This window comes from Xiphophorus hellerii, chromosome 1, assembly GCF_003331165.1.
Source record: "Xiphophorus hellerii strain 12219 chromosome 1, Xiphophorus_hellerii-4.1, whole genome shotgun sequence".
NCBI classification, from domain to species: Eukaryota; Metazoa; Chordata; class Actinopteri; order Cyprinodontiformes; family Poeciliidae; genus Xiphophorus; species Xiphophorus hellerii.
In genome coordinates this window covers 20,605,876-20,628,821 of record NC_045672.1, presented here as the reverse complement: position 1 = coordinate 20,628,821, position 22,946 = coordinate 20,605,876, and the positions used below count along the sequence as shown (strand labels likewise).

Below are 22,946 nucleotides of genomic sequence, written 5' to 3'. Positions count from 1 at the left end.
CAATTGGTAAACTTATAGACAATGATAGGCAAAGTCTTTACACCCATTAAAACACAATACAGGGAAAATTTCCAATTGTTTGAAAGATTTCAGGCCTCACCTCTTGAATTGCGTAGTCAGGCAATGGTGATGGCAGCATCATGATGAGGATATCTTTTACTGTGAATTGTTCTAATATGGTGCAGGAAAATATTCTATATATCTGTAATGATTCATTTTACTGCAACATGTTTCTTTTTTTTAACATCGGTGATGTTTCTATTCTTAAATTCATCACACATCTTGCATACAAATTGTCCAGAACAAAGGAAGCTGATGTCTAGGGATTTCCTAGAACTGACGAGAACCCTTCGTTAGACAGAAAGGATTGACTTTACCTGTGTAAATAAGAGCCAAAGCTTTCACAAACCTCCTTCCCTCCCCTGATGTTTTGTGCTCCTCTCTCCGCCCACCATCCCCACCCATGTTTCGTTTAGTCGTGCCTCAGACAGCATTACCACCACCTGGGAGCTTTGAGACAGCCTGGGAAGAGCGGCGGACTCAGATCGCGGTCCTCTCCTTGTGAATGACTGTTTTTGGGGCCCGTTGACTGACGCAAACCTGATGCAGGCACACCACACTCAAGCTGCTCTGCTGGTTGATGTCTGGGGTTAAGAACTTGATCAAGCAGGTTTTCTTTCTTGTCAGGTGAGTAGTCAGCTAATTGTTCTCTGTGAATGTTTGGTTTTGCTCCTCCTGCACAAAAGCTTTTTATCAAAATGAAGCGGAGGAGAGGAGAGTATTACCTTGGACTAGATTATTCATTTTAACATAGAAAAATAATGTTTTATTATCTGATGTACTTCTGATTAGTGGCTAAATGACTGATAATTGGAAAAATAATCCGTTTTTACTCTTTTCATTTCAAATTTTGGGATTTTTCACAGCACTGACGACATATCCAGAGCTTTAAACTCTCCCCACTGAGTTTATACTTGAAGGACAGGACTGTGTTCAGGAAAAGACATGAGGTAAGCTTGACAACAATCTTACTAGGGTTCCGCTTTCTTAAAATGTTAGGTTTGGGGTATTTATTTTTGTATTACTAATAACAGTAAACTGTAAAAGTTCCATTTTAAACAAAATCATATTAGTACTGTGGTTTAGTCATAAATATGGTGCAGATGTGGCAGCAGTAGGGAACTTAAGCAGGTTTAAGAACAGAAAAGAACAAAATAAAGCACTCAGGGGAAAAGATGTTCAGTATAATAAAAATTAATGATGTATGAATTTTATTTTTCATCCTTAAGTCTGATTGGGGGAAATATTGCCAGACTTAATTGAATTCAATAAAATTGTTTTTTGAAGGATGGAGACTTTCTCAAGATCACAGATTCTGCAGGACTTTAATTTCCAATGCAGCAAACTGGCGTCCAATAACAACCGAGGCTTTAAACAGGCCTTTAGGGTAACTACTACAAAGATAAACGACACTTACATCAGAGTTATGTTTTATAAAGTGTGCATTATCTGTTTCTATGGTGCTGACTCTCAGCAGGAGCTGAATGATGTTGGGAAAGATCTCCCCAGTAGAGCCGGCAGCTTGGAGGCCAACAGAGAAAAAAACAGATACCCTTGCATTTTGCCATGTGAGTGGACAGCATCTGACGTTACTTCCAATTACGATAAGCGTGTCTGTAAATATTTGACATGGGGTTTTATTTGTTTGTTTTTTTTGTTCCATCTTATTGCAGATGATCACTGTCGGGTGAGGCTTTCAGTTCAAAACCAGAACCCAAATTCTGATTACATCAATGCAAATTTTGTCCCTGTAAGAGCTCTCTCTCTCTTTCTCATTCTTTGTTTTAGTTTGTGTCACTTTTCCCACATCTTCATCTTCACTGGGGTCCCATCATCACTTTATGTATCTGTTTATCTGCATTTAGGGTGGTGGATCAGAAAGGGATTTCATCTGCACCCAAGGTCCAATATCCAACACTTTAGCCGACTTCTGGAGGATGGTCTGGGAGCAAAACGTCAGGATAATCATCATGGTGACCGCTCTCAGAGAAAAGAACACAGTGAGATGCTTGTTTGCTTCTACCTCAGGGACATGCTAACTGGTTAACTTAGCAATGCCCAAATTCAAAAACATAAGCAAAACCCCAGTTTGTTAGTTAAAAACAAAAAAGACATCAACAAAAACATGGTCTTAGTTATTTTAGCAGAAACTCAAACCTGAAATAGTCTGTTGGGGGAAGCAATTATGTATCAGGACAAACAAGGAGGGTCTGATAAGTTTCTTTCAGCAGCAGCATCACTTCAGGAAACACTCGCTTGTGTTTTCTGATTGCCTGCCTCTGTCCTAACTCAATCCACCCATTCACATTAGGCTAACAAGTTGCACCATCAACATGATTGCAAATCCTGCAAATATGAAGGAGCAAAAGAAAGACCCAGACAAAAACAATCTGTGATCCACATTATTTGTTTTAGGCTTTTTAAATCTATAAATGTATTCAATTTTGATCATCCTAGGCCAAAAAAGGAACACCGTTTGCACCTTAAAAATATTACAAATCAGGACATAACAAAACTGTTTGTGCTCCTCAAATTACTTAAATCTCATTTAAACCAAACATGTACTGTACTCTGTTAATGACTAAATAAAGGCAAAATTCAAAGGCTGTGTTAAAAACTGTCCCTTAATGCAATAGCCTGTACACCAATGACCTGAAATTGGTGTTTTATTTAAGACATATTCAGTCTCAGTCTTTCTCATCTTGATGCTGTTCTATTTTAGTCATCCTGTTGTAGATTTGCTGCTGTCTTTGAAATGATTGTCAGTTTGGGGAAAGCTCTAGTTATCAGTCAGATTTGACTCTACCACATATTTGGTATACAGAGGAGATCATGGCCAACTCAAAGCACCCAGCCCACGCCTGTGGGTACAAAACAAGACCAAATCATCACCCCTCACGTGTGCTTTCCAGGTTTAACCCTTTCATGCATAGTGGTCACTACAGTGGACAGCTATCTAAAAGCCATTTTCTTGTGCTTCCTGTGGATTTTTATGTTATAAATGCACACAGACCACTGAGGTGGACACTAATGCATCATAAAATATACCATCAACTACTGGCCATCAGCTGCAAATGCAAGAAATTATTTTTGTTAAATCCAATATGGCCGACAGACAAAAAAGCATGAGAACAGACCCGGTCCCTCCTTCTACTGTAGACGACTCTTGCAAGTAAAAAAAATATTGTGACATCAGATAACCCCTAAGGAACAATACTACTGATGTATTTTTCAAATAACAACTTTGTATTTGGACAAAATTACAATTGATCACATAAAAATAAAAAAAATAAAAAAAATAATTTTTACAAAAAAATGTTCCTACCTTTTTTATGCCTTAAGAAAAGAATTTTAAAAAATGGAAAAAAAATTCTGACACAAAGGATCATAATTCATGCATCAGAGGGTTAAGCTGTACTTTTATACTAGGCTTAGTTTTAAACTTGAGCCAAATTCATTTTTACATGGAAGAGTTTTCCTCTTGGCAACTATTCTAAGCAAGCCATATGTGTCTGTTTCCAATTTTATCTTTATTAACATTAACATGTAGCATGGAAACTGAAGCACTAGTCTGCAACCTGCAAACTCTGGAGTTGTGTGTGGATCTTAATCAATAAGAATAAGAAATGTAATTAATAATTTTGGGCAAAAGAATTGAATGTTTTAAAATGTAAATGTAATTTTAAAAAAATGCTTCCCAGACATTTCATGCAATACATAACATTTCCATAAACAATGACACATAGTAAGGAATGTTTACGTTTTTTTGCATTTTTATTTTTTGCAAACTGTACTTTTCTAACTTAAGTTTCTTTAAAAACTGAATCTCTGAAGAAAAATGTTTTAAACCTAAAGACTAAAGTAAACTTGTTATTCTAAACTTGTTAACTGAATAATCTACTTGGTTCATTGAGTTATGTTCCTTTTTTTGGCTCTAAAATTTCCTTCCTGATGCAAAAGACCATTGAACCTTTAAAAGGGTGCACATAATTTTTGCTCCAACTGTGCTACATGATTGACTGCGCCTCCTGTGTGTGTACAGGTACTGTGTGAAAAGTACTGGTCTCTGGAAGAAGGGACAGTTTATCATGGGCTCTTCCAAATAACAACAGTGACTCGGAAACAGGGTCCAGATTATTTTGTTACTACCATTAACCTGCGACAGGTAAGAAAAATATCTGCTCTTCCTTTTCACACTTTTTACTTTATACGCAGAACAAATGTTTGTTTTTCAGAGGGACCTGCCAAACGACAGGATAATCACACATTACTACTACCCGTCCTGGCCGGACCAGAAAGTCCCAAACCCATTTTCTCTGTGTGCATTCACTGAGCATGTGCGACAACATTTGGAGGCTCTACCCTGTCTGGGGCCAGCTGTGGTGCACTGCAGGTGTGATTTCTGGATTTAACATATACTTCAAAAAAATATAAGGTCTGGGATCAATTATGTTTCACTCTGACAGTTTTGTTGCTCGGCTTCTGTGGTTTAGTGCAGGCATTGGCCGGTCAGGGACGTTTGTGACTTTGTTGTGGCTGATGCAGCTGAGCATGAGAGGGATCCCACCTGACATCAAAGGTGCTGTGAGGGACCTGCGACTGCATCGCATGTCAATGGTCCAGACACTTGTAAGTCTACATTGTACATCACTTAAATACACAGCTATAAGGATATTTTAAAGTGATAACAACTCAGTTTATTTATATAGCACCAGTTCACAACAAATATCCTGCCTAGACACTTTAAAAGGCAAGCAGGTCTGATTTATATCCAGTTAAACAGATTCTAGTTAGGTCTAAACTCATAAAGATATCCAAGGAAACCAAGGCAATTGAGTCAAACTGGTGCCTTAGCAACAGTCCCTAATCTTAGCAAGCAAGAGGCGACTGTCAAGAGAAACCTCTGGCTGAATAGTAAACATGTCAAAATCTTAAGTAATACCATAGAATACTTTCTATAAATATTGGGAACAAACTTTCAATATAAGGTGTTCAGCAAATGGAAAGTATGATTCAGATTAGGCTTTGACCGAGCCCTGCAACACCTTTATTACTCACTTACCAGCTATTCCGCTGAAGATGTGCCTGATGTAATAACTACAACCTTGAACAGACTGTGATGCAAATCCCATTAAAGAGTGAGCTTCACGAGGCATCACACAGATGATATCCGAGACATAAATCGATACTTTTGCACTTCTTGTGTTAAATAAATCCTGAGCCAAAGACAATGAAAGATAGGTCTTGCCTGGTCTTAGGAGATAAAGAATTGGACAGTTTAGAGGAAGAGCAGAGAGAGACAGAACCCAAGATGCTTTGGGTACATCGCAAAATTTCCAAAGTTGGTGAATATTTAGGGAGCTACGTGACATGAAATGCAATCACCTCCCACAAACCTTTAGAAGGAATGCCTCTCTGCAGACAAGTTTTATGGATATCGATTTTATTTTCCAGCAGGACTTCACATCTGCCCCCAACTGCCAAAGACCATGTGCTCAATTGGCCAGTTTTTCTTTTCTTACTTGAATCCCACAGTGAATCTGTCGAGTATTGTCAAGAAGAGAAACACTTGACCAAACAACGCAGACAGGCTGAAGGCTAGAACCTTGACTTATTTACGACCTCAGCAATGCCACAGGCTGAGTCCATGCCACACTTCACTGATCCAGCAATCTATGCAAACAGTGCCCCGATTAAGTACTATGCATAAACCTTATATGTAGATTTACTTTTTGGTAGGCAGACATCTATGCATCAAAAATGTTTTTTTATTGATTTATGTCCTGTTCAAGTTGTTGGAGACCAAATATTTCATTAACTACAAGTTCTAATCATCAAAATTACTAAATAACCACCAGAAATATGGTTTAAACTCTATAATCAATATAGAGTTTAAAACAAACATTTTGATGACTAACCATACTGGGAGGTATAATTGAACTACTTATTATAGACTGAGTACTTAACTGACTCATGCCATCCAAACAAAACAAAGCCATTTCATAACCTGCTCATTCCTTTGTGTGTATTCAGGACCAGTACATATTTATTCATCACTGTCTGCTACATTGGCTCAGTGGAGGAGCATCAGCAAGGTAGGGATGCAGAAATAAGTCCCCACTGCACACAGATGACAGTATTATGAGGCAACCCATGAAGACAGAATGAAACATCTCCTCTTTCTCAGCAGGCAACAGATGCAGGTACCAGATTTGAATTCTAACCAACACAAGACGGATCAACCTCAGAGCTCACGGAGGAGGAGGCAGCGACACAGCTCTCAACAGAAACCTCCGGCAGACCAACCCCAGAACACACTGCAACAGATTTTTAAACCTGGGAACCTACTGAGGAGGTTAATACCCTCCTTATCGCAGATGAATCCGGACTCACAAAACGCCTGAAGATATTCTCTGAAAAAGGCATGGAAGAACTGATAACCATCTCATTGGATGTAAAAAAAAAAGGGGGGGGGGGGGGGAGGGGCCTTCTTGATGCTGCTTTATACAAGTGTAGGAAATGACTAAAGCTGCAACGCTGTGCATGCAGCGCGAGGAGACGGCCCAGAGGCACAGAACTGCCCTGACAACATGCAGATAAATGCCTTTAACAAAGACACAGCAGTTTGTGCTGTAACCAGGAGGAAGAACTAAGGGAATAATTCATCAGGTTAAACCTGTTATTCTGCAAATCACTTCTGATTCATGAGAAAAGGAGGCTGCATGAAGTAAAAATACTGCAGGCACAGGCTTTTTATCAGGTCACCAACAAAAAACCTTTTATGATGAGCAAAGATTCCAGGTGGGAGCAGCTAGAGAGCTAATTATTTACCTTAATTGGTGACAAAGACTGCTGAGATGTATTTTATTAACAACTGTTGGAAAAAAAATTTCCACTGTGCATTTCTTTCATGATACACAATCAAGTCTATCAATCAGGGTGCAGAGGTGACAACAGAAAGGCAGACACACGGTGTAGTGGCTGTACAAAAACGGTCATGTTTGAAAAACACACAGGCACTGCCATTCTCCTTAAATGACTGAATCCCATTACAGTTCATGGAGAAACTACTGGTACTATACATTATAGAACATGTAGGGCTGACCCACTTTAAGTCTTTTATGGAGTACAGTAGACATGATACATTAGATCCCTCTTTAGTCTTTGTGTTTAATGTCCTCAAGAGATAAAGGATTCAGCAGACGTCAGCGTCCAAGTCCTGCCTTTGCCACACCTTCACCCTGTGGCAAGTGCTATTAGCTGCAGATTAGGCGGTGCCAGCCTGTTGCAGTCAAATCCATGGAGGATTTAAGTACTAATGTGATTTAATACCACCAAGATCCAACAGAGGGTGCTCTTAAGCAGGCAACCTCAAAAGCTCAGCATCTCCAAATAAGTAGGCTCAACACAAACAAAATGATATCAGAAAAGAAAATGTATATAACTTAAAAGACTTTTTCCATACCTAGTTTGTCTTTTTTTAATTCAGATATTCACTGAGACTCAACAGTGACCAAGGCAGACAAAAAAATAAAACAACAAATAGGAAAAGGAAAAGCAGCATAGTGTAGGCCAACCATGGTGACAATTGGAAATATATTACAGATTAAAACAGGTAAGAAAATTAACATTTATATCAGACTGTTGGTGAAGTGAACCAACAGATAAAATAACTTTTAAATTAGCGTTTAGGTCCACTAAAAGATTATTAGACTCTACATCCTTTGGCCATAACGAAGACAAAAAGGGGGACTGTCTTGATGAGACAAATCTCCCTATATATTGATTTTTTAAGTGTATTTACAGTTCATGTCCAAGGTAGGCCGGCATGTGATATAAACAGATACATGCCACCCCAAAAGAAAAGAAAATGAGGAGAGTGAGAAGAGCAAACTACTCATGACGAGCTATCAAAGGCTGGCTGATAAAAACAGGAGGAGTCCCTTCTGTTTTTACTTCTCTTTCAAGTCCTAGTTCACGCTCTCCGACATGTTAAGCGCTTCCTGGATTTCACGGACAACAAGGATTCGGGCGAGCATCTGCTCCAGGTGCTCCCGGGGGATTGGTTGTGTTGAGTACCAAATGGGGCTGTTTGGAGCCACCACCGGCTCCGGGGTCAGGTAGAAGGTGTCGTTACGGCCTTTAGCACTCTGAGGACTGTACAAACACACAACGGAAACAAGAGTGAGGATATTTTATGGGTGTACTTATTAGATTAAAGGTTATAGTTATTTATACTTTAGAGCAGCGGTCCCCAACCTTTTCAGTCGCGCGGACCGGTCAGCCCGGGGGTGCACGCGTCGTAAGTATCGAGTCCGATGCTGTTGTTGGGGGGCGCGCGCAGTACTCCGATGTTGTTTTGTTACTCATTCTGCTGCAAGTTGGCTCAATTTTGACGCGCAAGACGTAACCGTAGATCCGGTTGTAAATAAACAAAGTGTTTTATTAGGCCTCCTTTAGCACAGCTGGCTCCGGACAAAATGCTTTCTCAAGCTTTCTTCCCCCCCTTTTGCTCAGCCAACAGTCTCTTATACTGTTGTCCACACCCTCTTAAGTCCCACCAATCAAAGTCCGGCAAAAATGGCCTTTCTATAAAAGAGCTGGGTTTGAGGCGGGCCTCCTCTTTGGTAGGTTCCAAGATGGCCGCTACAAGGACACACCCAAAAGGTAACAAACATTTCACAAACAAAAGGATCACATACACATTCTAGAATTTAAATGTTACAGAAAAATATTATTGCTTCTTAACATTTACTCACTTCTTCCCCCTCTGGTTTACAAAACTCAGGTAAACGAGAAAGGTAGTCAGCAATAAGATTTTTCTTACCTGGACAATGCTGTATGGTGAACTGGTATGGCTGAAGGGCGAGGCACCAACGTAATATACGGGCATTCTGATGCTGCTTGGAATGCATCCACTTCAGAGGTCTGTGATCAGTTTGCAGAGTAAACTCCCTTCCTAGGAGATAATATTTTAAAGAGTCCAAAGCCCACTTTATTGCAAGTCCTTCCTTTTCTACTGTGGAGTACTTTTTCTCCCGGTCAAAAAGCTTTTTACTTAAGAAAAGGACAGGTTTCTCTTCACCAGCTTCTCCCTGAGCTAGCACTGCTCCAAGACCAACATTTGAAGCGTCCACTTGAACAATAAACGGCTTGGAAAAGTTAGGACTCTGTAAAACAGGAGCTTGACAAATCAGTTTCTTTAAAGATTGAAATGCATGTTCACAGTCCTCCTTCCACATAATTTTAGAAGTAGACTTTTTTGTCAACTCAGTCAGAGGGGCTGCCAAAGTTGAAAAATGGGGTATAAATCTTCTATACCACCCAACTAAGCCCAAAAATGATCTCACTTGCTTCTTTGTTTGAGGTCTGGGAATTGTTTGAATGGCTCTTATTTTTTCAAGTTGTGGCTTTATCTGTCCATGGCCAACAAGGTAGCCCAGATATTTTACTTCTTCTTGTGCCCATGCACACTTGTTCACATTCAGAGTGAGACCAGCATTCTGGATCCTTGCCATTACCACCTTTAGATGTTGTAGATGATTCTCCCAAGTTTCACTGTAGATCACAACATCATCCAGGTAGGCGGCAGCAAACGTGGAACAGTCACTAAGAATAATGTCCATCAACCTTTGAAAGGTAGCTGGTGCTCCATGAAGACCAAATGGTAGAACCGTGTAATGAAATAAACCCATTCCTGGAATCTGAAAGGCTGTGTATTCCTTACAGGATGGATCTAAAGGCACTTGCCAGTAACCCTTACATAAATCTAATGTTGTGATGTATTTGGCTTTCCCCAGTCTTTCCAGTAGCTCGTCAATGCGTGGCATGGGATAAGAATCAAAACAGGAAATGCTGTTTAACTTTCTTAAGTCAGAACAAAAACGTAGTTGATTTGAGTCTTTTTTAGGAACCAACACAATGGGATTTGACCACTCACTTCTTGATGGCTCTATAACTCCCATTTCCAGCATCATCTGGACCTCTTTTTTCAGTGGATCCATCATTCTTTCTGGAATCCGGTAAGGCTTAAGACGAACAGGTGTTGTATCTTTCAAAGTTATTTTGTGTGTTATAATTTCAGTCCGCCCAGGTACATCTGCAAACAGGGATGGAAAAGACTGTTTAATCTCACCCAGCTGTTGCCACTGATCAGGAGTCAGATGCTTAGGAGCCTTTTCAGATTTGGTCAATTCTCTGCATGGACTCATTTCAGCTTCCCCATCTTTCAACACAGCACTATCTTCTGGCTGAACATCTTGTACCATCAGGATCTGCTTCACATCCATTTCTGGAACATTTCTTTCATGATACTCCTTTAATAGATTTACATGAAGCAGTTGCTTTGACTTTTGTTTTTCTGGACAGATAATTTCATAAGTCACTGGTCCTGCTCTTCTAACCACAGTGTAGGGTCCTTGCCATTTAGCAAGCAACTTACTTGGCCCACTGGGCAAGAGTACTAAGACTTTCTGGCCCGTCTTCAGCTCTCTTTCACGGGCACGTCTGTCGTACCATACCTTTTGCTTATGTTGAGCCTTCTCCATATGATCTTTAACTTGTTCTCTGTACTTTTCCAGGTTGTCTCTCATCTGAAGTATGTAGGAGATGATGTTTGTTGGTGAAGCCGCTTCACTGGACCCTGATGCCACTCCAGCCACCCAGTTCTCCTTCAGCATATCCAAAGGGCCTCTAACCTGTCTTCCATAAAGCAACTCAAAAGGAGAAAAACCAGTTGAGGCTTGTGGTACTTCTCTGTAAGCAAACAAAAGGAAAGGCAACCATTTATCCCAGTTTTTGCCAGCATCATCAATAAACTTTCTCAACATTTGCTTTAATGTACCATTAAATCGTTCTACCAAACCATCAGTTTCTGGATGGTATGGAGTAGTACGAATACCTTTTACACCCAGTTGATCATAAAGAGTTTTCATCACTTGTGACATGAAATTGGTACCCTGATCTGTCAGAATCTCCTTTGGGATACCAACTCTGGAGAAAAGGTCCACTAAACACCGAACAATGTGTTTAACCTGCAGAGAACGTAATGGATAAACATCTGGATATCTGGTTGCATAATCACAGATGACTAATGCATATTTATAGCCATTACTGCTCTTAGGTAAAGGACCTATGATATCCATGGCGATTCTCTCGTAAGGAACACTCATTATAGGTAATGTCTGCAACTGGGCACGGTCTGAAACTTTAGTAGGGGCCACCAACTGACAGTCATGACATGTTTTGCAGTATTCAACTACATCTTTATATAATCCTGGCCAATAAAAACGTTGGGCAACACGATTATAAGTTTTTGCCTGTCCTAAGTGCCCTGACCATGGTATAGTGTGACCCAAATGCAGAATTACTGAACGGTATTCTTTTGGCACAACAAGTCTGGGTTCATCAATGTCTGCTAGATACAAAAGTTTATCCCTTATAATGAAAGGCTCTCCTGCTAAACTTTTAAACTCAGCAGCACTCTCTTTTCCACCATCTTTATGTGCTTTATTAAAGAGAGGTTTCAAAGATGGATCGTTTTCTTGTCTCTCTTTAAAGTTATTAGGAATTTTCCACTGGAAATCAATACATGGAGTTAATGGCAATGCAGGTTCAGGGTGTTTTGACCTGCTTTTGTTCCTATTTTTCTCCTGTCTACGCTGTCGTTTTGATTTCCTGATTTTATTTCCTACTTCATACAGATCATCATCTACATCTGGCAGAGGTTCTAAACCCTTTTTCATGGAACGTGTGGTGACAGCACAGGAATAAGCCACCGAGTTTTCTTGAACCAAACTGTCTAGGATTGGTAAATCTTCTCCTAGGATAACATCATATGCTAACTGATTCAAAACTCCAACAGTCAACATAAAAACATGTCCTTTAACATTAATAGTGACATCAGCAGTTGGATACTCTTTCTGACATCCATGAACACAAGTAATGTTTACCGGTTTGTTAAAGTTAGGCAGTACATTACTCAACAAAGATGATTTCACCAGAGTTTGTGAGCTACCTGTGTCTGCAAGAGCTTTTACAGCTTTGCCATTTATCACCACATCAACTACATGTTTATGTGGAATCACGTCATCAGAAAGTTCATAATTATGTTCTTTGGAAGGTACCACACATAACTCTACTGACTTACTTTTTCTTAATGGACATAAAGAAGCTTTGTGACCAGGCTGCTGACAATAGTAACAAATGAGACCATACTTTAGTCCAGACTGTGTATACTTCTTACCACCCCTCTTGTCCAAATTGTCAGCATTAGTTGCACCTGGAGGTTTTACCTCCATAGACCTTGGTCTCTCAGTCTCTCTTGACTTAAAAGGTTCTCTGTGAGCAGCCAGGTAACGTTCAGCCAGGTCTGCCGCTTCTTCTCCAGTCTTTGGATTGTTCTCCTTCACCCATGTGCGGACGTCTGGTTGAAGCACACGAAGATACTGCTCCAAAATGATTGTTTCCCCAATCTCTTCTTTACTCCGACTGTCAGGCCGCATCCATCGCCTGTAGAGTCCCTTTATCCGACCATAGGTTTCACGTACACTCTCTCCCACTGGAACACTGATGCTTCGAAACCGGAATCTGTAGGTCTCTTCTGTTACATTAAACTTAGACAACACAGCAGCTTTAATAGCGTCATAAGAGTCAGACTGGTCCTCATCCATTCCAGCATATGCCTCAAGGGCTTTTCCAGTCAATAATGTGACCACTCTAGCAGCCCAATCAGCTGGTTGCCATCCCCATGTTTTAGCAATGCGTTCAAAACGTATGAAAAAACTTTCAGGATCCTCACCCTCCTTAAAGTCAGGTATTCTCGGATCACCTCCACGGGTTGGTTCCACTCTTTGTGCTGGAGCTCCTTGTGCTATATGCCGCTGGGGCTGAGATGGAGAATGAGGTTCAGCTTGGTAATCAGAGGCTCCTTGGACTTCCTCTGTTGCAGACAGCTGAGACAGTGTCCTAGTCTCTCGCTTTGGGAAAGCTGCTTCTGTAGAAATGCCAGTCTCGATAGACAGCTCATGTTCAGCATAAACATCACTTCGCAGTTTTGGCATGTTACTGCGCAACTGTTTAATCTGATCAAACAGTATTGCTTCTGTACGTTTAGAACGTCGCATAAATTCTCTTATTTCATCAAAGATGTCAGATTCAGAATGTTCTTTACTCACAGCACCAACTGTAGTCTGCTTAGGCCGCACAACCGGTTCAAAAATGTCTTCACCAGCCATGGCTCCTTCAGGTAATGAATCCGGCTCTGCTGGTCCTCCGCTTTGTCCTTCTTCCATCTCAGAAAGGGGGCTTTTCTTTGTCCCACGAGTTCTTCCACGTCCTACTCCTCTCATTTAGCCTGTCGTCTTCCTTCATTCACAGGCGTAAACCATCCCACTTCTGACACCACTGTTACACTGAGAGGTGTGGTGTGGAAGAAAAAACTCCTCAAAGTTGGCTGTAGCATAAACAAAGGTGGTTTATTAGGCCTCCTTTAGCACAGCATGGCTCACAGACAAGACAAAATGACATCTTCTCAAGCTTTCTTCCCCCCCTTTTGGCTCAGCCAACAGTCCTCTTATATACTGTTGTCCCCACCTTCTCAATTAACTGCCCAGCCAATCAAAGTCCGGCAAACATGGGCCTTTCTATAAAAGAGCTGGGTTTGAGGCGGGCCTCCTCTTTGGTAGGTTCCAAGATGGCCGCTACAAGGACACACCCAAAAGGTAACAAACATTTCACAAACAAAAGGATCACATACACATTCTAGAATTTAAATGTTACAGAAAAATATTATTGCTTCTTAACAGACGCGCAAGACGTAACCGGTAAGATCCGGTTTAGGATTTTCAAAATAAAAGATCCGGAAGTAGTTCATTATTTCTTGCGCGGCCCGGTACCAATTGGTCCCGGCCCGGTGGTTGGGGACCACTGCTTAATAGCATAAATAGAGATATTCTTGTAACCCATTCACTTTCTGTTGTTACAAAATCAGAACCTCATTACTGGCTATTACTCAAGCATAATTTCCATAAAATAACATTATTTTATTCTCCTTCAAGCATGGTACTGGTCACGATCTGTAACAGCCAGGGAAAGTTTGATTATTGGATCTCTTGTTAAGTCATTTAGGCAGAGGTTCTCCAACCCCGGCCCTGAGTTACTGTCAAAGTAAGTCTTTAAGTTACTGTAGGGTACTTCTTTAATCAAACAGTTTCTGCAAAACCAAAGTGGAAAGTAAAAAATAACTTCATAACACATGATTCGAGTGTCTTTACACCCGGCTACGTAACTTAAACAGCTTTCTATGGTATGTAATTAGGTACATAACCATTATAGACAATGAGTCTTAGCCACCTACTAAAATCCATGATTTCAAATTACACAATTTGAACTGACGTTTGAAGACACTTTTGCATGATGGAGGTGCTGGAAATGAAAATAAAAAATGCGACATCATTTTAATTAACTACAATTAAAATGTATGCTAGTCAGGTTTAGGAGCAACATTTTCAGGAAATTTGAATGGACAGCTGATATCTAGGGATACAGTTTCTTTCCACTGAATGAAAAGCAACTGAGCTTATTCATATAAGCTCTCATTTATTACTTTCATTAATCTTGGTATATGTAGCTTTGGAACAACATAATAAACCCAAATCATTCAGCAAGAGCAACAACTCAGAGATGAAGGTAAAATATGTTTCTCAAAACAACATGTTAGAAGTTGAAGGAAACAATTAATGATTGAACATAAGAGTGGACGGTGTATCGGCATTAACTGATGTTGATCACTTAACATATTGGAAATGTCCATTTTTCCAGTGTTTTAACATTAGTAAAAAGCATGTAATCTCAAATATCGATTATCCTCCAAAACAACTACATTACTATCAGATGTCAACATTAGCCCCAATTTTTCCCATTGCTGCATTCCTGATAGAACATGCAAACTTAAGACATAAACTTGAGTTTGTATTTCAGACTTTTTAAGACATAGAATTACCAAATAAGGTTCAGGTCTTTAGGGTTCAATAAATATTCATTTTTAAAAGATGGAGAAGCTAGATTATTCAGCAGCAATGTTTTTTTTTTCAGATTCTCAACAGCAATAATCTTGCAAATTAAGACACTTCAGCGCAGAGTGCAGCATCTTCACACCCTTTCAATTACACCAACCAGTAATTTTACTTAATCATAGCAGCTCCTCTAAGAGAAACTAAATCTTATTAAGAAGTCGCTTCCTATTTACCATTTGAAGAGGTAGAAATCATAGAGCTTGATAGGGCAGCGCAGTGGGTTCTCAGGGTCCTCCAGCTGTTCCGAGTACATGTCATCTGTCACTGAACGAGAAGTAAAGACAGTCATCGTTACTCTCAATGGAGAACTGCAACTCGTCATTTTGGATTTTATCGGAAAGCACAAGGCATGTGCAGCTTTTTGAGGTTCTACCTCAGCAAAAGAGACCATGTAAAAAAAAAGAAACTGGTCATAAACAATCAACAGTTGTGGGCGATGATGTTTGTGTGAAAGCATAAAAAATCTAACAAAATTCACAAATAATAGATCTATCCTTTGGGTTTAGAGCTCACATGTGTTTGATTACACGTGTGAACTCTATACACATGTTTATCACAGAAGTTATTGCGATAAACCATAATATTGTTTTGAGACCATTTTCAAGTGATATAATGTTAGAGGTATTATAATGCATGAATACATTCTTAAAGATAAATACACTTTCATTTCTAATGAACATTTAACACTACAACTTGAAGTTATTTCATATAACCAAAATAAACAAAACAGCAACAAAAATATTTGAAATATGAAGTCTCTAAACAAAATTGTCCTTCAAAAAAAGTTGAGTCCAAAGCACCAAACTGAAGACTTTTTGGATTTAATCAGAAAGCACAGGTACAAGTTTTTCTACCAAAAACAACTTCTACCAGAAAGAGAAAACGATAAATCATGCAAATGGAAATTATTGAGCTTGCTTTAATTTATCATGCATTTTATAATTGAGCTATGCCTTATTGTGACAGGCCTACTGATTACCTCATACATGAGTAAACATAATAAACAGGATTTTTACACAGTCTACAAGAGAGTACTACTGCATTTTTAAAAAGAGTGAAAATCACACTAACATTTTTTTTAAGGCCACTGGTCAATAGTTTGAATTGAATCATATTATGCAATTATAAAAGGACTTTAACATCTGTTTATCACCTTACCTTTCTGTCCTATGAACCTCTCCGCTGACTTTAGGTACCGTATGCTGGTGCTTTTGTCTTTGGGATTGTTGGGACTCTTCCTGGTGTGTCTCAACACCTTTGAAAAAGCCAATTTTAGATGCTGATCCACTGTTTTTAGGTGGAAATATCTGGAAAACAGAGCAACAACAAAAATGAGGCAGTACTACTAAAGATATACAGTAGATGAATGCAGACCGATCGACATTTGATTATACATCATTAAATGAAGAAAATCCTTTTTGTTAATTAAATGTCTGCAGAACCATCAGAATACTGGAGGGCTTTGAAACTCACTTTGTGTTGAAGAACATGAGAGTTGTGAGCAGTGTTGATGGAGAATGAGCTCCCAGCTGTTTACACTCCCACAGCATCTCCTCTGTTACATGACTGGGAATAACATACCCTGGAGAAAGAAGTAAAGAGCAGAATATCAAGAGCTGGTAGGTTTAGAAAACTGTTGCACATGCAGCTGGAACTTAGGGAATTTATGCAGAGCAAATTCAAAAAATAAAAAATAAATAAAAATATTAGTGTACCTAGAGGATGAACTGACGGCCTCCAGGGGTCCAAGATTAGATGAAGACAATGAGCAAAACGAGTATAGTACTGATCTGAGAAAATGTCGTCAACTCGACCGTTATCAAACAGATACTGCAGGGAAGAAGAGAGAGAAGCAGATCATCAGTGGTGCCATTAACTTCTAGTCTATTGGATGCAGAGATGCTTAGCAGGACAAATAAAACAAGCCCTAGAGTTCTATCAAAATGTCAAAATACACTTAAGAAACTTTCATTTAGTTCCTGTTTGGAAGGCAGTAAAATTTAGTTTTAAGACTATGGGAACAAAATAATTATTTTTCCAACTTCAATTGTAAACTATACAAATTAAAAGCCCTGAATTTCTTTTCTGTGTTAACTAAAATCTGCTACAGATCAACAGAGTTTTGGGGATGAATGAGTGTAACTAACCTTTTGTATGCAGAGAAATACATAATAAAGAACATCCGCCTCGTATGATTCTCCTTCAAGCCCCCGAGCCTCTGCTGTCATCAGAGACAGACCCATGCAGAGCTCAGCCACGGCACACGACACCAGATCCTCCTGGAAACGGAGCGCCTGGCGTCCTGAAGCACCACATAAGAAAAAATGCCAATTGAGAAATGAACAGAAAATCCTTTACCATCCCACAATGGGGAAAGTTGTTCATACCAATTATTGTTTGTCACTTTAACTCTAAGTAAAATGCATGGTCTCTCACGGCCTATTGGAGCAAGTTTGTTCTGATCCGATTTGTCCAGCTCTGCATTTTTCCTCTGAGCCCAGAGCCGCCACACGTCCAGCCCCTCCTCTGGCTTCAGGGTCGCGGGCAGCAGCAGCTCCTGCACCTGCACTTGCTGCTGACCTTGACCATCTACTTCTGCGACCACCGTCTGACCCTGACAACAACCAACCAAAACAAAAATTAAAAACTTTCACTGAGCTGAAATGAAACACCTGCAGGATGAAAGGATGCTGTGTTATTACCTGTAGCGGCTGTCCATCCTGCCCTGTCAGTCCCTGTGTGTGCAGCACCTGCTGCTGGGGGTCCCAGATAATGGATTGTGTGGCGTTGGAGTAGCCCTGCACAGCCACGGGAATGTGGATGTTTCCGTTCATCAGCTGGGCGGGAAAGAGCGTGTTTGCGGCCAGCGTGTGAACCACTTCCTCTTGGTTGCTCATCCCAGTGGAGCTCGTTATGCTGGAAACCGCCTGCACAGTCTGACTTTGACTAGTAGGGCTTTTTAGTTTATCGCTTTCGATGGTGACCTGGGTCGGCATTGTGGTCAATGTTGTAGTGTTTGTCCCTGCCACCTGCACCGTCCCGTAAGCTTCCTGGGGGATGGCAATGTGTGTGACCTGCTCACGGCCCCCAGACCCAGCAGGAGCAGAGTACACAGGAATGGTCCAGGTTTCACCTGTGGGACTGGTGATCGTACCAGTAGCGCTGTAAAGGTGGGAACTGTCTACAGTTAGGAGGTCTGGCCGCAGTGACACGTAGCTCTGCTGCTGCCCCTGACCCTGTGGGATTGCCAACACTGTGGCTACCTGCTGACCAGGCAGGGCATAAGACACAGTGATGGGCATGTCCACCTTACGCTTTTTAGCTGGCTGCAGGACCCCTGGTGCTTGGGATGTAGCAACCGCGGTTCCCATCACCCTCCGCTCCACACCGTCCTGCTGCTGAGTGGGCGACAGGGCCCCCACCGTCTGGATCTGGATCTGCTGCCCACCTGCCACAGCTGCCACCAGCTGGGCTTGCAGCTGAAACACACAAGGTCAGAAGTAATAATGAGTAAAGTAAAGTAAAATAAAAAAATTCTAGTACACTACTGTGTTTTACACAGATGTGCTATTACAATATCTCATTGCAATAGCTCCAGCCATTATGTAAAGAAAAAAACAGAAAACAAAACACTAATACTCAGATTTCATTAAAAAAAAAATTTTTTTTAAACTTCAAATTGAGAATCAAGACTTACTGTGTGAAAGAAAGTCCCAACCTGTTTACTGCCTCATCTTGCTATAAACTCCAGTACCAATAGTTTATGAACAAACCTGTTGCTGCTGTTCCTCTGTCAGTTCCCCAGGCTGAATCAGCTGTGCAGTGGTAATGCCCTGCAGCTGCTGATGGGAACCAGCGGGCACCTGGAGTACCTGGCCAAGCATCTGACCCTGTTGCTGGCCTTGAATTTGCACCTGTGCATTATTATAAGCAGGACATTAAGCAGAAACATGATATTATCAAACTGGATAAGATGACGATATGTTTTTCTTAAAATTCAGATTCTGACCTGCACAATCTGTTGTTCTGCATTCTGTTGGACAGTCTGTTGTGATGCAGAGTCCTGCATCTGCTGCTGCTGTGGCTGGACCTGCACCTGAACCTGCAACAGAGGATAAGGTTTTCATTTTTAAAAGAAGCACTCTCAAAACAAAATTACATATGTACAGTATATATTGCAGTCATTTTGGTTAAGGTTGTATTCCACATTAGAAATCAGAGTGAACATAAACTGAGCCAGGTGACTGCTTCAACACACCTGAATCAAATACAAATGTCATTAGCAGAAATCTGTATAAACTACATAGCATGAAATTGCAGAAGTTTTTCAGCTATTTAATTCAGGTGTGCTGGACTACAAAGGCATCTAAAAGTTTAAAATAACTTGCCCTTCATCTGAAAACCCTGAGCTAAACAAATAAAGTTGTAGAGAATTTCTGCACTGCAATAATTAAACAACAAACACCACTAAAATACTTCAAAGGAAGAAGCGATCAGGAATAACTAATTAAATTGCAAAGTCAGGAGCACACACACAAAACATAATTCACTAGTAGAGATGAAAATAAAATTCACATAAAACAGATACTGTATAAAACAATGCAGAAGCAACATCAAACTCCACCTGAGTCAAAAGGAGTTTTTTAATATTTCTGAACTGAAATGGAAAAAGCAACTGCACACACACAATTACCTCTACTTAGATTAGAGCTCCAAACATTTAAAAGCATCCTATTTTTTAAGGTGTATCTTTTCAAGAGTAGACTTGGTAAAAGACCTCCAAGATTAGACAAGGTGAGATTTAAATACTTCAAAACCCAAAAATAAAATCTAACAATCAGTCCTTTAGTAGCTAGGAAGTCAGGTATCTTGCAGGGTATAATCTGTGTCAAGTGTGTGCATCTATTGCCATGAAGCCAAGCATGCAACCAAGCATGCTTGTGTACTCATAATGAATGCACTCTGAATTCACGACACTATATAACATGCAGCATATGCTGACCAGGTTCTTGTTAAAATGCAATATATGTATATATTGTACACACAAATATCATAATGAAAATACATAGTTGATGCACTAACTTAAATAATCTGGTTTGAAGTTTAATCGTGCATTCTTTATGTGCTTGCAATTTATATACAGTACAGACCAAAGGTTTGGACACACCTTCTAATTCAATGGGTTTTCTTTCTTTTCATGACTATTTATAAGGCAAGAAATCCCACTTATTAACCTGACAGGGCACACCTATGAAGTGAAAACCATTACAGGTGACTACCTCTTGAAGCTCATCAAGAAAATGCAGAGTGTGTGCAAAGCAGCAATCACAGCAAAAGGTTGCTACTTTGAAGAAACTAGAATATAAGGGGTATTTTCAGTTGTTTTACACTTTTTTGTTTAGTACATATTTCCACGTGTGTTATTCATAGTTTTGATGCCTTCAGTGTGAATCTACAATGTCAATAGTCATGAAAATAAAGGAAACTCATTGAATTATATATATATAAACACATTTTTGAATCTGCATTGGGGGGTGTAACACACAAACTTCATTTACCGGACATGCCAGCTCCAACAGCGACCCAGCCACTTCTGTACTGTCTGTATAGATGCAGTTGGTCTCTTGTTGGTAAACCATAGTGGTAGTGGTGGTTGTAGTGTCTCCACTTTGTTGGCTGAACTCCTGCAAAGCATCAGGACCTTTACTGGCCAAGGACTCCAGGAATTCCTTCATACGATGTTGAGGAATGCTCCGAGCTTTCTGTCTCACTAGCTCCTCATATGAGCTGCTGCTATCCATGGCATTATTCATAGCTGCAGAGTGTTATCCCTTAGATGAGATGGAAACCTGGAGGAAAAGATATAAAGCGAAATTTTGAATTTCAATTAAAACTATAATAAATAAAATAATAATAAAAAAAGATGACTACATTAAAACCATTCAACACCGGCTTCAGTCGGACGCAGTCAGAGCTAAATGACTGGTGATAGCACAGAGAGATTGTAATAGGAAAGGGTTAATTCCGGCTGAGTGTAAACGAGCTGGGACAAAAGCGCGGTCACTTTCCAAATCGAATGCAGCAGACTTGGGTTGGTAACATATTCAGGATGAAACGGGCACGCTTTAAACTGGATTTATGTTACTGTAATGTTTACGGCTACATGTCTGAACAGACCCCAACCAAGCTGTTGATTACACAACGCGCTAGGTTAGCCAGGTGCATTGCTAACTAGCCGCGTGTTGTTTGCAAAATAAAGCCAATCACTGTGTCGTTGGAAACACGCGTTAAATCCAACAATTCAGGTGGCAATTGTCGCTTCGCAATAGATTAAAGGTGTGTTCAAACCATCAGTTCCTGACAAACCATCATACGTCAGTTGCGCTTTACTGTTTTTTCTCTGATTACCTTAAAGCTAATAGGCTAGTATTAGCATGGATATTGGCTACCTGTCTCTAACAGCTCGAAGTTTAAGTCGTCCACAACGGTTTTCCTCCAATAAGCTGGACAGCGCAATACTGTTGGTGTTTTTAGCAGCTTCCTAATGGGTTGCTTTTTTCCGTTAGCTGTAGTTTTTCCTTTTTTTCCCACCCGACTCATATTCCGCTGGGCGCCATCTTACAACAGCGTCCTCAAACCAATAGGCTACCGATTTGTAACTCTGGGGTGCTATCGCGATAATTCTGACAGGTAAAATCGCGAGGATCTTCAGTTGCTTTGTAATCTGTTAAAGGCGACTCGTACAATCAGAAACGCAGACCCGACGGGCAGATATCGTTCCACCTTAAAACACAGTTCTTCCAGAGACACGCTCCTAGTGGCTCACTGGCATCTAAATCTTTTAAGGTGGTGCCAGAGAGATGCACCGAATATTTAGTAGGGACTTCCGAAGCTCTGGGCAGGTGGGAGTTAATTCCCGTGCACTTCAGTCTGGCATGGTGTTATCCCACGTTGTTTAATGTTTATGGTTTTAAGTGCTCTTATTGTGGTCATATAAATCTCAGCTCAAAAGTATTCCTGTCCATACAACTGTTATTCTGATGCCATATGTGATGAATCAGTTTACATCAGTAGTAGTTATACTATAATGCGATTTTATGTACTGCTATAATGAGAATGAAGGTCGAAAAAGTGGTAAACTAGCTACATTTATCTATCCAAGAGTACAGAGTTTATGAGCTGCCTGTAAAAGTCTTGAGTTAAATGTATTATCCTGATTCAGATAAGCTTGGAAGAAGTGGTGATGTAAAGCAGGTGTCTTCATGCTTTACTTTAGCATTGATTTTTGTTGCCAATATAGACTACAGAGTTGAGCATTGTAGCTGTATTGTATTGTTAAACTCAGAACATCACAGTTAAAACTTTAGGTGCACTTAAGAAAAAATGTCAAGCACACCAGTACAAGTTACTCTACAGCCCTAAATGACATAAATCATCTGGGTTTTCCCTCATTGTTTATTCTAGTAATCACTTCTGATTTTGAAGACATGACTAAATTAATCACTGGCATAATAATGTCATTTGTGCGGCAGCAGCCAAAGATCTTACTCATTTACTGGAACTGTTCTTCATAATGTTTCCAGGTCTGACTCCACACTCAAAAAGCTTTTTCTTTAAAGAATTTATAAGTTCACTGTCTGAAGTTTACTTTTATTGTGAAAAAAGGCTCAGAATACCTTGGCATTAGTAAACAATCTCTCCCTTTGTACCTTGAGCAATAGTGTGAAAAGGTAGCCCACTTTTTCATGAACATTTGGTTTACAAACCATTGAGCAATCTTTTGGTAAGTATAAATATTCAAGAACCATCAGT

General features: G+C 40.1%; 2 protein-coding genes across 5 annotated transcripts; one reads left to right on the top strand and one right to left on the bottom strand.

Annotated features, from left to right (window-relative positions):
* Positions 1 to 117: 117 nt before the first annotated feature.
* LOC116728763 (receptor-type tyrosine-protein phosphatase V-like) lies at positions 118 to 7,524 on the top strand. 3 transcript variants are annotated; one of them, XM_032577090.1, is made up of 11 exons: positions 118 to 687; positions 927 to 1,010; positions 1,348 to 1,447; positions 1,535 to 1,628; positions 1,734 to 1,810; positions 1,926 to 2,060; positions 4,103 to 4,225; positions 4,296 to 4,453; positions 4,554 to 4,689; positions 6,094 to 6,155; positions 6,251 to 7,524. In XM_032577090.1, the coding sequence occupies exons 2-11, from the start codon at positions 1,006 to 1,008 to the stop codon at positions 6,462 to 6,464; spliced, it is 1,104 nt and encodes a 367-aa protein (XP_032432981.1). In that variant the 5' UTR covers positions 118 to 687; positions 927 to 1,005; the 3' UTR covers positions 6,465 to 7,524. The 3 variants fall into 3 exon arrangements, with proteins under 3 accessions (XP_032432981.1, XP_032432962.1, XP_032432971.1); XM_032577071.1 differs by having other exon boundaries at positions 119 to 687; positions 6,248 to 7,524; XM_032577080.1 differs by having other exon boundaries at positions 120 to 687; positions 1,538 to 1,628; positions 6,248 to 7,524.
* Positions 7,039 to 21,798, bottom strand: LOC116728749 (glutamine-rich protein 1-like). Of its 2 annotated transcripts, none has more exons than XM_032577051.1 (12): positions 21,584 to 21,798; positions 20,693 to 20,983; positions 19,144 to 19,236; positions 18,908 to 19,048; positions 17,837 to 18,613; positions 17,571 to 17,748; positions 17,282 to 17,436; positions 16,850 to 16,964; positions 16,608 to 16,716; positions 16,293 to 16,441; positions 15,308 to 15,398; positions 7,039 to 8,217 (listed from the first exon to the last, which is right to left on the bottom strand). In XM_032577051.1, exons 2-12 carry the CDS (start codon positions 20,945 to 20,947, stop codon positions 8,031 to 8,033), a joined length of 2,250 nt encoding a protein of 749 aa, XP_032432942.1. In that variant the 5' UTR covers positions 20,948 to 20,983; positions 21,584 to 21,798; the 3' UTR covers positions 7,039 to 8,030. The 2 variants fall into 2 exon arrangements, with proteins under 2 accessions (XP_032432942.1, XP_032432950.1); XM_032577059.1 differs by having other exon boundaries at positions 21,676 to 21,795.
* Between the last annotated feature and the right edge of the window lie 1,148 nt (positions 21,799 to 22,946).

Bases quoted from the DNA above. Each gene is read 5' to 3' on its own strand.
- LOC116728749 (XM_032577051.1), bottom strand. From the start codon at position 20,947: ATGAATAATGCCATGGATAGCAGCAGCTCATATGAGGAGCTAGTGAGA. The intron at 19,237-20,692 runs GTAAATGAAGTT...CCTCTGTTGCAG, and splicing joins TGTTGGAGCTGGCATGTCCG to GTTCAGGTGCAGGTCCAGCC. The intron at 16,442-16,607 runs GTGAGTTTCAAA...TCTGTTTTCCAG, and splicing joins CTCATGTTCTTCAACACAAA to ATATTTCCACCTAAAAACAG.
- LOC116728763 (XM_032577071.1), top strand. The intron at 2,061-4,102 runs GTGAGATGCTTG...GTGTGTGTACAG, and splicing joins CTCTCAGAGAAAAGAACACA to GTACTGTGTGAAAAGTACTG. The intron at 4,690-6,093 runs GTAAGTCTACAT...GTGTGTATTCAG, and splicing joins TGTCAATGGTCCAGACACTT to GACCAGTACATATTTATTCA.